Raw genomic sequence first — 15,508 nt, 5'->3', positions numbered from 1 at the left:
GTTTTCTTCTCCTATTATGAGATCTGTTATTTTTTATTACATTATTTTGTGACGAATAATACAACTCAACAAATGCCGAATACCTTTCAGCTTAAGCTCATGTTCTGCAAACTATAATTGTTCATGCTGCCATCTCCCTACATCCCTCAATGAACAATCTGTCTCCTACCAAATATGGAACACCCCCACTCTTTACGTAGGGCGCTATCCTACTCCAGTCCAACAGAAGACTTCTAGAAGCAAACCAATGATAAACTTCTGTTGGATTTCCTTTTGCAAAAACGGCTTTGCATTGTTCTCCTGAAAACGATTTTTCGGTGAACGCTCCCATCTCTGGTCCAGTGAGGCCACATCTAACGGGGGTCACTGATGAGAGAAGCAGGGTCCCTGAATGTACGCACCAAGAACCAACTGAAATGACAACCCTGCAGAAGCCACGTGGGTGGGTTTCTTTACAAATACGGGAATGAGTTCAAAGCAATTATGGAAACCCCCAGAGAGGTTGTCTTCACCAAAGAAAATTCTACCTGTTCGTGAAAGGTATCAGGCTGATAACCTCACCTGCAGCCTCAAATGCTGCTTCTCCACAGTTTCCTACCCCCCACCCCCTTATTAACTGTTTGTTCCCTTAAAACTTCCTTAAAAGGCTGCTTTTGACCTCAGCAGCGTACCCGGCTCATGGCTACTGACAAAGTGAGAAGCACTACACACTTGGAAATCGTTTCTTAGTGTCAATCCCTAATTGGCTACACTCGCCGTCCCCCGAATTCAGAAGAAAGCTTACCCCTAAGGAGATGGCCTATTTTATTTGTACACTGCCTCGTTCTCAGGTGTCACTTAAATACACCCATCGGAGCAATGACGGCTCCTCATCACAAGAGAGGAACAAATGACACCTTTAAACTAAATAAAAGCAACAGAACCTGCCTACGCGGGTGGTAATGAGTTTCCTCAAACTGCCTCAGTCTGCCAATACCTCTCTCCCTCTGTTCCACGGACTTACTTTAAGAAGTGAGAGAAATAAGTAGTCTCTAGGTGTCTACGCACAGATCTGCTGATTCCAAAGAAGAGATGATTTTAATATCCTTTTTCCATTAAAAATAAATGAAGTTATACATACTGCTGATGACTTGGAAAAGAGTAAAGAAAAAATAATTGTAATGAACCACCCTAAGACAACAATCAGTATGTCTTTCTTTATAGTGCTTTATTTGGACTTTTTTTTTTTTTTACAACCATCAGTGGCATTTACTTCTTTTTTGTCCTTTATTTGGATTTTTAACATAATTTTAATTGTATTCTAAATTATGCAATGGGCGTCTTCCCATCAGTCCAATGGAGAAAATGATCACATCATCATTGTAAAAACAGAATAAACGCCCTGGTGGTTACCAGCTAGTCTGGCTAACTAGATACAGACACTTAGCTAAAACTTTCCATGTATCAAGTAATTTAATCTTCACAACAGCCCATGTAGTAACTGCTTTTATATTTGCACTTTTACAGAGGAGAACACTGGGGCACAGAGAAGTTAAGTAGCTTGCCCATGACTACACGGCAAGAAAGCACAGAGTTCAGACTCCAATCCAGGTCTGACTGACTCCCAAACCTGTTCTTCCATTGCACGCAATACCCCGCAATTCAGGGGTCCTGTGTTCCATGGGTCCATCATTCCTGCACTTCCCAACAGCCTTTGGGATGGCCTGCCATGTCACCCCAACATCGGGACCCTTTATTGGTGCCTGTCTTCTGTGTGCGCCCAAACCAGGGTAGGTCTCTGTCCACTGATTCCGTGACAGCACTGGTTTATGATGTACTCACTGCACCTTTCATCTGCCACTGGTGAGTCAACACTTCCCGCTTGACACATTTTAAACTCTTTATTTATTCGGAGCCCTTTATGAGAGACTGTGCATACAGCGTTCTAATTCTCTCCTTTCTCTCCCTTTCCCTCTCCCTCTCTCCCCCTTTCCCGACACCACACACCATTTCATCTCCAAAGCTAACAGTGGCTGCATCTACCACAGTAGGGATATAAGTCTGGTGAAAAACCCTTCTCTACCCTTTAAGGTCTTTATGCCATCCCAACAGATGGCTCCTATTTACGATGACTTTTCTTGTCTCATGCCGACTCATACAGTTAAAAGTTCTCCAGCAGAGAACCATGTGATTTCACTGATAGGTGGTATATAAACCAAAAACAACAAAAGAACAAGACAAACAAATGAGAAACAGAAACTCATAGACACAGACAATGGTTTGGTGGCTACCAGAGGGTAAGAGGGGTGGGGCATGGGAGATGAGGGTAAGGGGGATCAAATATATGGTGATGGAAGGAGAACTGACTCTGGGTGGTGAACACACAATGGAATTTATAGATGATGTAATACAGAATTGTACACCTGAAATCTATGTAACTTTACTAACAATTGTCGCCCCAATAAATTTAAAAAATATATTAAAAAAAAAAAAAAAGTTCTCCGTGAGATCCCATTTTGTTAACCTCTAAAATGTCCATCAGAAACTCTCTTGGGGTCCTAGTTTCAACCAATACTACTGGCTTCCCAGGGACAATGCACAACACAATCCAAATACTTTAACAAGTATTGCTAACAACACTTTAAGAATTATTGCAATTACTGATGGCTTAATATGGATGATTACAATAGAACTTTTGCTTGCTTCATAATTATAGTAAGATTGCATTTCTTTCCTTCAGCTTTATTTTAATACTCTAATTTGGATAATTATCCAACACAGTGCTGGCAAGCATCTGGAAGATATCAATTTGAAAAAAAAAAATACTAATTCTCTTATTATAAGAGAATAAAAATTTTTAAGTTGCAAAACTATATTCATGTTGAGAAACATCCCACATTATATGCCCTCTGCTATAAAAATGCCGTAATTATTAAACATAATCCATGTTACAAGAGAGTTACAAATTGTGACCTCCACATAGAAATGTATTTTTCTACCCCTCTGTATAAACCCCAAGTATCGTACAGTTAATACCGCCCTTGGGGTCTCATTCACATTTAATGTATCACTGATCTGTTGGAAGAAAAACTGTTTCTCCTTAGGACATGTCCCGAAATAAAAATGACTAGTATGCATTATAGCATGTATTCATTCTGTCCATGATGGGAGGAAGAGTGTTTTAGAAGAAGTCACAGAGTCCATTCTTGTCTTAAAGCTAGAGAGGCCCAGACTGTACATTACTGGACCCATAAAACCTATAACTGAATATATGCATTTTTCACTTTCAAGTAACAAACTGTCTTTCTTACTCTGTCCTACTCATTTAGGAGAAATGAAATGGTACCCCCTTTCTCATCTCTCTTTCTGATTAACTCTCCTCAAACTCTCCTAGTGGGAAGAGATTCACAGTCCACAGGCTAAGTAACAAGCCAAAGAGAACCAGTCAATAAGACTTTTCTTTCTGTCTCAGTGAGGCCTGGGGGAAGGAGTCCTCTTTCCTCGTGTTTTTGTCCCCATCAAGATGAAATTATCCCCCCACTGACCCCAGTGGCTCCGAAGCCATTGTTGATTATGAACTTTCAACCCTGTGTGCTGGTCTGACAAGAAGACAAAAGGTAAGTGGCTCCCAGGGGCACACGCTATGACATACAATGCAGTCCATTTGTAGGCATACGTGTAGTGACCGAGTTGTGTGACTATATAGTCTCTGACGGTTGAGTTCAAGCCATTAACTCATGAATGGGGTCAATAATGCTGAGTACCATGGATGGAATTTAGCTGCACACGCTGTTCCCCAAACATGGTCCCATTCTTATCCCAAGATGTTCTGGTGGGTTCTGGCTAAGTGCCTACAAGCTGATTCAAAGTCTGAAATTCAGAGTAAGAACACGGATGGAGTCCAGGCCTGGCTGAAAGAGTTTCAGACTCCTGATCAGCTTGGAGGCCCCCTGCCTGGATGATACCCCCACGGAAAAGGTCAACACGCATTCACAAAGGAACCTGCTCCCCCAGCAGACTTTCACGTACCATGTTTCACAGGTGAGACAAGAACAGCTGTGGGAGGGAATTATGAATCTTGCCTCTTCTGAGTCCCTAAAGGCAAGAAGCATGTTTTACAACAAACACAGCTTGTTTCAGCCTCACTCGTGAGGCACATTTCTTGGACTAACTTCTTGAGATCTATAACTGCGATACACAAATAATACTAGTTGTGTATCTTCTGCAATCTGGAAAACAGTAAAAATCTCTCTTTCGGCAAGACAACATATGGTGAGAAGGGCAGACGTATTTCCAGGAAGCAGTTAGCCAAGTGGTTTAGGATCTGCCTTCTCGATTGGGGGGAAAGAAATGCGTTTATACCTGAACATTCCTTTTGAAGGTAAAGATGCTCTTGGATATTATCTTTTCCCGCTCCTTATCACAGACTTAAAATGAAAAAGCTCTTCCTTCAGGGTGAGTGACCTATACCCTCATATACACACACAGTATTATAAATATGCTAATAACACTGTGCATTCACATAGAGGAGGAAAGTGCTTTACAGAAGATGCAGCTGGATGGTTTGCCAGCTGTTGCAAATGACAGAAGATGGCATGGTTTAAGCCGTTAGTTAAAATTTGTCTCATGAACCTTTTGTAGGGCCTGATAGCACACAGAATGGTAACTTCAAGTTTGGCCTGACGTGCCCCACGCGCCTCTCATAACAAGATCAAGGCCCTCATTGCAGTAACTCAGTGTTTTATTCTTCTTATCTGCACCTCCAGCCCATGGCCATGGGAACAACCGGAAAAGCTGAAGTGGTTGCTTGCTCACGGACTCAGGGAGGTTTTCCAAGCTTCACCTTCCTGCTTTCTGCTTTACTCCTCTCAATGAGTCTCCACCCCTTCACTTGGCACCTCAGCCTACCTTACACTTGGACCCCATTTCAACTGGAGGACCTCCCTCCAATCTCACTACTTCACGTTTAACTCGAGGTCTCCTTGAAGATAAAGCCCCTAAGAAATGTCCCGCCTCCTACCCTCAACCCACCAATGAGGAGACCGCATGCCATTGGGGCCTTTAGAATGTCGTGACCTCAGCCTCGTGCTCTGTTCAAGGGACCAACAGAAAACCATCAAATCAGTGACAACAAAGCCTGGGTCCCTTAGGATCAGAGTGTCCTGATGATGTCCAGGACCACCTCAGAGAGCCCCTCTAATCCCGCTTGGGTAATGCTGTACAGAGGAAGTTACCATGAGGGTGGTGTAGGTGTAGGGATAGTGGTAGGCTAGGTAGCAGACATCCTCGCTGTGCGGGAAGGTGACAGCAAAGGTGAGGGTGTAGTAACACGTCCTGGGTGCTCCCCCTGCGACAGCTGCACTCTGGCGGTAATGATTTCTAAAAGAGGAAGAAGAAAAGGGGAGAGTGAGTGACAGGTGGAGGAAACAGACATTTAGGGTCCTAGGGGCTGTATGCCTCTCGCGTTACATACTGGCAAAACGCTCACTCGAAACGCTTTGTGGGTGAAATTTAGAAAAGAGAGGACTGTACAAGTGAGCTCACTGCCGGGGCATGAGCCAAATCGGCAATGCCTAGACTGGTGCAGCTGTCTCCCAACTGTGGCATATACGACACACGCCCTTTCTTGCTGTGTCTGAAAATGAGGCTTTAGAGTCACTGAGGTAGAAAATGGAGGAAAACGTGAATGATTCGGTTTCTCTTGGGATTCTATTGCAAACGTACACTTTATTCCCCAAATCTGCAAACGTACACTTTATTCCCCAAATATTCCCCCCCCCAAAAAAAAAAACAATAAAACAAAACCTCTGCCTCCCCCTAGATCACAAAATACAGCTTCTCCTTTCTCTTCCACCTGCCATGGGGGCTTATTAGCAATCACCAATATATGCTGAGTTCCAACTCAAAACTTAACATACGCCATCTTGTGTTATCATTGGAACAACCCCATTGTGTAGATGAAGAAACAAAGGCTTAGAAAAACTAATTCGTCAAAGGTCGCAACGCTAGTAAGTGGTCAATACAGGACTCGAACCCAGATCTGTCTGCCAAGTCTTGGTTCTTTCCACTACACAGTACTTTCCTCCCAAAGGAATACATTTCTCACCCCAAATGTGGTTCAGCTTCTTATAGCTTGAGAGTGTGCATTTTCCTTTGTCCAAGGAGAACAACCAATTTTGAGAGTCCAGAGAACAGTATCAAAGTAAATTGTCCCCACAAGTACATTCCAAACAGTATTTTCCCCACATGCTGCCAGCCACGCTCTTGCCTGGCCTGCTGATGCTGAGACAGCTGCAGGCTTTCCTGAGAAAAGTTACCATCAAGGCTGCGTTATCAGGTAAAACACACCCGGACACCAAAAGATGTCATTCCACCTTTGAAGATTTACAATACAATGTTGGCTTGTCCACTGCGCTTTGGGGTTTTATTGGGGGAAAGGGCGGGGAGAGGACAGAAATAGCAGATAATTACTCCATGTGTTCTTGCAAAACTTTAAAAAAAAAAAAAAATGGGTTATTTTTTTCTGCCTTTTGGCTCCCTTCATGCTACACCCACCAAAGCAAAAAAGGAAAAAAAGAGAAAATCTACTGTCTAGATTCTTGTGGTTTTGTGCGGGTTTTATATACTTATAAAAGTAGAAATGGGAGTAAGAGAACCTGGCAGTCCCACAGACTGTGGCCTGGTACATTTCTCTTGCCTCAGTTTCTTCCAACATGGCAGCCTAGAGCCTTGGTCATTCTAGAGAAAGAAGGATACCCCCTAATGATGTGAGCCCCAAGTGATTACCCCACCCAGCTTTTCAACATCACATGACTAGCACCCATTTCCTTTGTGACTACAGGACTAGAAACTCCAAAATGCATCTTTGCCCGTGGAGCCATCTGAATCTCAATACGTCATTGAGTCCACTGTTTCCAAATTTCCCCCAAGTTCTACAGCCTCCCCTGATCCAACGCTCTAGTTATTAGAAAGCATGTAATGAAGCCGATGGTAGCTCAGAAAGCACGCCAGCCACCTGTGCTCTATCTTTTATTCTCTTTCTGATTTCACTCATACAGGCTCCCTTGCAAATACACGTTCAGTTTGCACTGAGCTGAACCTATAAATCAATCACACCTTTTGACAATGGAAGAGCGAACCGGAATGAAAAGAGCTGGTCAAAAGGGTCAAAATTTAGACGATCGATCAAAGCGTGGGAGAGAGCTTCACCCGGAAGCTTACGTGTATGAGCATGGGAATACACACACACACCCCAACCTGAATGTAAAGGCAGGTGGAAATACACCATCACAAAGCTCTTGACCTACCGATAATGGAGGGCACCTTTCCTCAAGATTAACAGGTGCCCCTGAGGGCGAGGGGGGGTGGTCTCATTTCACATGAGCTTTGCCTCTTTTTAAGTTTCCTATTGTACTACTGAGCACGCTGAAGTCACAGGCGCATTCACACGCCGCAGACTCAAACTTTCTTCCCCAGTCACTGAGGAGATCAAGACAGAGCAAGGAAAGGGGACTGTGAAACCACCCCCGTCCCTGTGCTTTACCTGCCACTCAAACCAAACTCCAGGGAAGGAACAGCAAAATAAAACGGGGTCATTCTTAGCTTTTGAGCATCTGTGGGCCCAGGCCATAGTGATTTAAGGGACGTGTAAGGGATTCGAATGGTCGTTTGAGCTATATGAATCTACTTTCTCACACCCCCAGCACGCGTGCACGCGCACACACACACACACACCTCTGCTATAACTTGCCGGACAAGATTCTCATGGGCAACAGTAAAAGCTTCCCACTGATATGCCTTCCCAGGATGGTTGCAGACTGCTGGAATTTAAGAAAAATGGGTATCACCTCATTCAGGACGAGTTTTAGCTAAAAGAGATTCAGTTACCACCCTAGTCTGGGGTTTAAATTCTAGCTGAACCTACAACAAACGTCAGGCATCCCCATGGAGGATCCAGGAAATGATTCTACCATTAGGAAACGTTCCTTTTCGGAGACCTTTAACCTTCCGTAAGACCCCCTTCTTCAAGGCGGAATGCTTGTGATTTCCCTAAAGTGAAGCACTTGGCTTGCTACAATTCCGTTTGTTCACGACAAACTGAGATCCCATCAACATATTATTTTCAGTTTTCCCAATTATTGGGAACATATTGGTGACCATATTGAGGGGTGTTTGCAAGGCAGTAACATTCATCCTTTCTATTTCAAATGGTTCCCATGTTCTTCCTTTGTGTAGAAAACCCTTTCCTTCCTTTTCATTCAGCCCTGTCCTCTTCTTTCTTCAAGACTCAACTCAAATGTTTCCTCCTCCAGGAAGCCTTCCATGATATCGGCCCTTTTATAGCATTATTCCACGGGTGTCTCCCTCCCTGCCAACGCTTTCTGGCAGGGTCATGCCGACTCATTTGTGTACCTTCCTGCGTGGCACAACACCTAAACTTAGCAGCTCTTCAGCTAAACTTTGCAGAATAAATGGGCCTACGGCAGTAATATTTAGGATACTTAACATATTTTATCTCTAATCCTAATTATCTCTTTTCAGGGTGAGTATTATTATATACACTCTACAGATGGGGAAAATGGGGATCACAGATGTTAAGTGTCTGGAGTAACTCCATACCACAGGCATCGTAAGCAGGATTCAATCTGAGGTGTGGGCTCACTTCAAAACCAAGATTTTAAAAAATTCTATCACCTATTTCTTAGGAATGGATTAAAAACAAGAGGGTTTTTTTGGCCCAATTCATCAAGTATGAATTTGAAGGTTTGGTCTTCACAAATCAGGACCTGCTATCAACTTAACAGTAACAGGAGGAATGTAAATCCAGATAAGGGCCAGTGAAAATGGCCCATACCGCCATGATTCTTTATGCCATTGTATTTGATGGAAGATGTATCTACTCATTATTGATAATAATTGCTAACATTCATGAACACAGACTTTGCACCAGGCACTGTTTCAAGCTTTCCACGGGCTTTCTCACAGCTCATTTCATTTTCAGAATATGCGTCGGTCTAACAGGTTGATGCTATTATTAGCCCCCTTTTACAGATGTGGAATCTGAGGTAGAGAGAGGCTGGAATAAGTCGCCCACAGTCACACCATTAACAAGTGGCAGAAGTGTGATTCCAAACACTTTAGCTCCTCAAGAAAGAAGAAGTCTGGTGAAATCAGGTGAGCTCTCAGATTTGCTGGATCCTAGCTAGGTCATCGTGGGTCCATGACCCGAGGTGAGATAGATCCAGCCATTCGTCAGCTAAAAGCATCTCTTTGCTTTTCTATTCCCTGATCCATTTATCTTCGGAAGGATCCGCCTGTTTATAATCATAAAGCCTTCAATGAAGCAAGGAGCAAAGTACACAAATGCATAGTTATGAATTCAATCCATTTTCATTTGTACTTAAAAATATGCTGGGAAGTCATTCTTCTTCTCTGTGTGGGCATGAAATAAGCAAATGCTGAGAGAGAGAGAGCAAATGAGATAATCTTATAAGGACGATGGCTCTGTTCTACAAGTGGCATCATCTCACTTAACAGGATCTGGTAAGGCAGGGCAGACAAGTCACCAGGCTTCTCTGTGTCTGCGAAGCTTCTAATATGCTCTATAATCCCCCGTCTCTCTCCTGAGACCCCCTCGGAAGGATGCATGACGGCAGAGCTCTTGTGTGACATCCATCTTCATGAGTGAGCTGTTCCATCTCCTCTCACAAGCGGAGATAAATGTCAGAAGACATCAGCCGTGGTGTATTACATGGCCACTGCCAGCGTGCAGCTTCCCCCTCCCCTGCCCTTCGGCAGCAAAATTACTGTAGCCCAGAGCGGGGAGAGAAAGGTGTGAGGCTGCAGACCGCAGGGAAGTAAATAAGGCAGAAACCAAGAGCGTCCTTGCTTACTTTTATAGGAGGCGTGAAAAAATGGGTCTGCCCCTTCATGCTCTTCCCTCTCAGAATCACTTTTTATTTTCTGGCCTGGTGGTCTGCAAAGTGGTTGGGACAGGGTGTCCCATAGCGGGGGGGGGGGGGGGGGGGGGGGGGGGGGTCGGGGGGGGGGCAGGGGAAGGAGGTACTCGGGGGAGGGCCAAGAGGGGTGACTGATCACAGGGAGGGAGCATTAGAGTTTCTCTTTAAATTTATTCGGATCTAGGTAGTAAGAACGGAATTAGTAAACTATTGTCTGTGTCTATGAGTTTCTGTTTCTCATTTGTTTGTCTTGTTCTTTTGTTGTCTTTGGTTTATATACCACATATCAGTGAAATCACATGGTTCTCTGCTTTTTCTGTCTGACTTAGTTTAGTGGTTTTCAGAGGGGAAGGGGGGAAGGGGGGTGGGGGGTGGGAGATGAGGGTAAGGGGGATCAAATATATGGTGATGGAAGGAGAACTGACTCTGGGTGGTGAACACACAATGGGATTTATAGATGATGTAATACAGAATTGTACACCTGAAATCTATGTAATTTTACTAACAATTGTCACCCCAATAAATTTAAAAAATAAATTTAAAAAAAAGAAAGGAATTAGGTTACCTAAGGTTTAACCTGAGGGTTGACAACACTGCCCTATGCACTCCAAGTCAATCAAATGTGGTGAATAATTATAAAACACACTAGGTGCCGATACAGCAACCTTATCCACACTCCTCTGTTGTATCCCGGGGCTGGAATACGAAAGATACCTTCCATTTTACATCTCTGGTTTTCACATGTCAGGTAGTTAAGTATCGATTGCTGGATAAGAGGGTTCCTGAGGGAGAAGTAGGCATAGCTCACCAGCTTTCAGCTTCTGGCAAAGTATGCAAGTCTGCAGAAGCCGAGTTGAGTGGATTCACCGATATTATCGAAATTAAACTAAACCTCACAATATAGACAATTAGCTTGGGTTTTTTGTTTTTAATTTTGCTGAGAAGCCACAGAACGACAACAGTATTAGATTTGAAGCAGAAATGACCAAGAAAAAGGAAGAATGGATATGGACTCCTTCCTACTCTTAATACTAGCTCTTAAGAATTCTTTTTTGTGTATAAATAATCTAATCAGATCTGGGAAATTAGCCAAAAAATTTCAAAATTATCCAAAAGACTATTTACACTATATTTCTTTATGGTCAACGCTAAGGGTATAGTATGCCCTGAGTTATCAATGGTACAAAAATACAGTTGACCCTTGAACAACATGGATTTGGACTGTGTGGGTCCACTTACACATGGATTTTTTTCCCATAAATACTTTAAATGTATTTTTCTCATCCTTATTCTGTTCTTAACTCCCTAGCTTACTTTATTGTAAGAATACAGTATATAATACATATAAAATATGTTAACCGACTGTTTACGTTATTGGTAAAGCTTCTGGTCAACAGTAGGCTATCAGTAGTTAAGCTTTGTAGGAATCAAAAGTTATATGTGGGTTTCTGACGGTGGGGGTGGGGTGTTGGGGGATCAGCACCCCTAACCCCTGCATTGTTCAAGGGTCAACTGTCTAACAATTAGGTAGACAGTTAAAATTACTTGTTTCATTTTTTTCTCATGACTTAAAATTCTTAACCTTTTGCATGTTTTCTAATGCATGCAATACATTAGTATAATACAGTCATATTAACTAAAATAATTTACAGACAAATCTATATTAGAAGTATATGCATAAATTTATTAACATAGTTTGAAAGCTACCTTCTAATTGATGACAATAGAATCCACAAAACAGTCAGCCTGCCTCCTTAAAAGATCACTATTGCTGTCACTTTTTGAAGAAATGAATATTCCATTCCTTCTGAGTCTCTTTTTGCTTTCACCCTTCCATATATATATACTTGGGAACTATGGTCATGGTTCTCTCCACAGTGAACACCCTGGCACTCCCTTTGCAGCACGGCACTAAATCTGGGAATTTAACAGCATAACAGAAATAGAGCTTCCGAGTTCCTGATAACATGCTGAAGTCAAAGAAAGAGGAGGTAAAGTTTTCCCAATTAATACACCAGAGAGTATCAAGGCAGCGATGAAGCAAAGAAATCTTCTAAAGCAGATCAACTCCAAGATTGTGAATAGCTAAAAAGAAAGACATATACTGTATACTCCAAGGCCTTCTACAATAGAGAGGTGCTCTGCTTTGTGGTGGAACAGAGATACCCGCATCTATTCTGTTTTTAGATCACATTATTGGAAACATATTAACATAACGTGGATAATTGTAAAACAAACTACACTACAATGTAGCTAGCTTATCCATTTATCTCTGTTGGATTCATGGCTGGAATACGAAAACTGAATTACATTATACATTCATGGTTTCTCTGTTACCCCTCTGCTCCTCTTTAATCACAGAACAACTGTCTTGTTAATGAATCTAAAAGCTATTAACATTAACACTGGCTTTCCTTAGGCCAGGCTGTGCTTTCAGATGTGGCTCCTTCCTTCTCCTTTTGGCAGATGCTTGGTCCCCTTAAACCTGCTCCTTATTCTCCACCTGCAAGAGGGGGAGCCTCCAGGGAAAGCTATACCCCACTGGGAGAGGATGCTTCATGGATACTATTCTTGTCTAGTCTCTTACAAAGTTCCAGATCCAAGCCGGCTGCAAGCTGGGTCTTTCATGTTTATTTAGGTTACTATTTTCAGACGACAATAAAAGTTATTCTTGACAAACCAAGGTTCAAATTAAGGCTTTCATTATGTTTCCCTGTAGCTGTGGCCTCTATTCCCTTGAGGTGATTTTTGAGTCTAAATCTCTTTGGACCATAGAAAGATCTTGAGAGTCTCTAGATAGATGGGCCAGAGAGTAATTGCTACATAGGTGAATGGAAAACCAACAAAATTGCAATATTTTGCTATTGTTCTGAAGAATATAATGAAAATACCAGCCAGGTCCAAACTCTAATACGTCAAGGACTGAAGACTGTCAACTCTTTTATTAGAAACTGTTAGCCCAGCTCTGTGTTTTGTAGATGACGGTTATCTCTACGGTGATTTCTGCCTTTTGTCTGATAGAGAAACAAAATTCTTGACCTTTTCTATCTATCAATGCTTCTGTCCTCAGTCTCAAAAGCCAAGAGGCATAAGGGCATTTCTTTTTGATATTGGTAACAACCTAAACTCTAAAATGTCTGATTCGTTTTTAAGGGGCCTCGTGTCATCTCAGAAAAAGACTTACTTTATCCAAGAAAATAAGTACTAGCCTATCAGTTTTTATTAAAAACTAGCAATGAGCTAATAATTATATATTTTCGACCTGTTACAACAATTCTTATCCTCCCTTGTCTTATGAATTTGTACCTTATTTTCCATTAAAAATGCACAAATAAGCAATTTGTGGGTCTGGATTTCTTTTATCAAAAGATATGGATAATTTAAATTTTACTACAATTTGACAGGATCAACTGATGAAACTGGCTATTGACAAGGTTTTGAAGATGAATTCTGAAGACCTTCTCTCTTTTATTTCATCAAAAGAAAAAATCACCTTACTGTGGAGAAACAGTTACTAATGTGTATTTATTTATCACATATTCACCCTTATCTACTTTGGAAAACTGAAGCACAGGATGGATTAGAATACTCCAGGATGCCTCAGACAATTTGTTCACTGGGAACAAAGTGGAAAGAGGTAAAGAACTTAAAGCTTGATGCACGACTCAGAGGCCGAGTCTGTACAACTGCTCACACCCAACAAGGTCTAAAGTTTTTAATGTGCTGACATGAAGACACACCATATTCCGCAAATCAAAAGCTATTTCTTGGGGTCTACTGTGAGCACCACTTCACATGCGTCTGCTGTGAAGGGCAGGACATTTGTCACTGAGACAGTGCCACGTGTGACAGACAGGTACAGACTGCTGAGGTTTATGAGAGCAACACGGAAAAGAGGAGAGAAAAGGAAACGAAGAATATTCTAACTCACTTGTAGTAACAGATTTCATAGCCCGTCCGTATCCAGCTGGGTCTGCCAAGAAGAGCTTCCTTCACAGAATACAAAGTCGGCTGCATCCCTACACAAGACAAAGGTAGGGTGAGTCCACCAGGGAAAGAGAAATGGGCCAAAGAGTTGTAGGAGGCTGTACAGTGGCCCTCACCAATATCCAGGTGGCAATCCTGGAACCTGGGAATGGTACCTTACAAGGCAAAAGACAATTTGTAGTTGCAATTAAAGAGCTGGAGATGGGGAGATTATGCTGGTGGGCCCCAAATGCCGTCACACATGTCCTTAGAAGAGGGAGGCTGGACAGGTTAGACTGCAGAGGAGAAGCAAAGCGACCGAAGCTGAGAGAAATTTGAACATGCGATGCTGCTGGTTCTGAAGATGGAGGAAGGGAACATGAGCCACGGGATGCAAAGAATGGAGCTCGAAAAGCTGGAAAAGGAAACAGAATCCCCTAGAATCTCCAGAGGGAGCACAGCTTTTTCAACAGCCTGACTTTAGCCCAGGGTAACTGATTTTGGACTTGTGCACTCCAGTACTCTACAAGAGTCGACTTGTCTTGTTTTAAGCTATAAAGATTGTCACCATGTGTTACAGCAGCCACACAAAGTGAACACAAGAGTCAAGGTGCCGATTTCCTGTTTCTACACCAGCAGGACAAAATGGAGCATCAGGCTGTCATGAGACCTGGAGATATGGGAATACGTATTCCTTCCCGAAAGCCGCTCAGTAAATTAGTATTATGAGCCAGCGATAACATGCAGGATTTCCCATTCCTACATATGTTCAAAGGAAATATGGGCTACTAGTCAGTCTTTGGCCCTTGAATGTCTCCTCTAAAACTGGCACCGGGATTTGGGAGAATTTCACCTTTCTCCAGAGTCTTTCTTTGAATGTAAATCATTGCTGGATGGTGCTATTTGCCTGTCTGTGACAAATAGGTCAATACATCTGCTACGGTGAGATTTAGGAGATTGAGAGAGAGAAAAAAATTAACCAGAGGGCTCCCTGACCTCAAAAAGAGCAAGGTGGGGCAAGGGAGCCCGGAAGTAGTGGAGTGCTATGTGTGGTGTTAACACAACACCCCATGGGACAGTAAGGATTTCCGGCTTCCCCCACCATGTTGCCACACTTAGCAACCAAAATGGGTCAACCCAACTTCAAACCCTCTGGGAACCCAAGCAGGGCTTCCGATAACAATCCAAATGCTCACAACGTGACACCATCCCTGGGATTCTCCCAAAAGCCTCGCTCCCCCCAGAGCTCGTACCGTAATTAAACTGGCTGTTGGGCTTCTCACAGTTGATGATGTTGAATCGATAAGGGATAGCTGCCCGCGTCCGGCTCACCCGGAAGTAGAACCACTGCTGGTGCTGGGTGCTGTTCACGTCAGCATTGACCAACAAGTCGTACTCGAACCTGCCAAGTCAGAAGGGAGACTAGAGGGTTACAAGTCTTCCAGGTAACTTCCAACACGGAGAATCTACCCATCTTGGAGTCTAGATGGTAGAGCTAAGACCCGGGATCTCAGTTGGCTGGTAAGTGATACTTATCATCTAGAACTTACAATATGGGAATTCAGGGCTGGAGGGGAGCGGTTTCTTGGTGTTAGAAGACTCAG

The 15,508-nt window shown here is 42.9% G+C and overlaps 1 protein-coding gene across 1 annotated transcript in view; it reads right to left on the bottom strand.

Annotated features, from left to right (window-relative positions):
* Positions 1-15,508, bottom strand: part of AGBL1 (AGBL carboxypeptidase 1) — a 532,929-nt gene that overhangs the window by 440,934 nt on the left and 76,487 nt on the right. Inside the window, exons 13-15 of the mRNA XM_019726713.3 lie at positions 15,158-15,306; positions 13,870-13,957; positions 5,214-5,358 (exon numbers count right to left, since the gene is read on the bottom strand). Coding sequence (XP_019582272.3) covers positions 5,214-5,358; positions 13,870-13,957; positions 15,158-15,306 — 382 coding nt within the window. The remainder of the gene's footprint in view (positions 1-5,213; positions 5,359-13,869; positions 13,958-15,157; positions 15,307-15,508) is intronic.

The sequence above is a fragment of the Rhinolophus sinicus genome, chromosome 13, assembly GCF_057876585.1.
Source record: "Rhinolophus sinicus isolate RSI-liver-muscle chromosome 13, RSI-T2T, whole genome shotgun sequence".
In the NCBI taxonomy this organism is placed as follows: Eukaryota; Metazoa; Chordata; class Mammalia; order Chiroptera; family Rhinolophidae; genus Rhinolophus; species Rhinolophus sinicus.
This window is presented reverse-complemented; position numbering and strand designations above follow the sequence as displayed.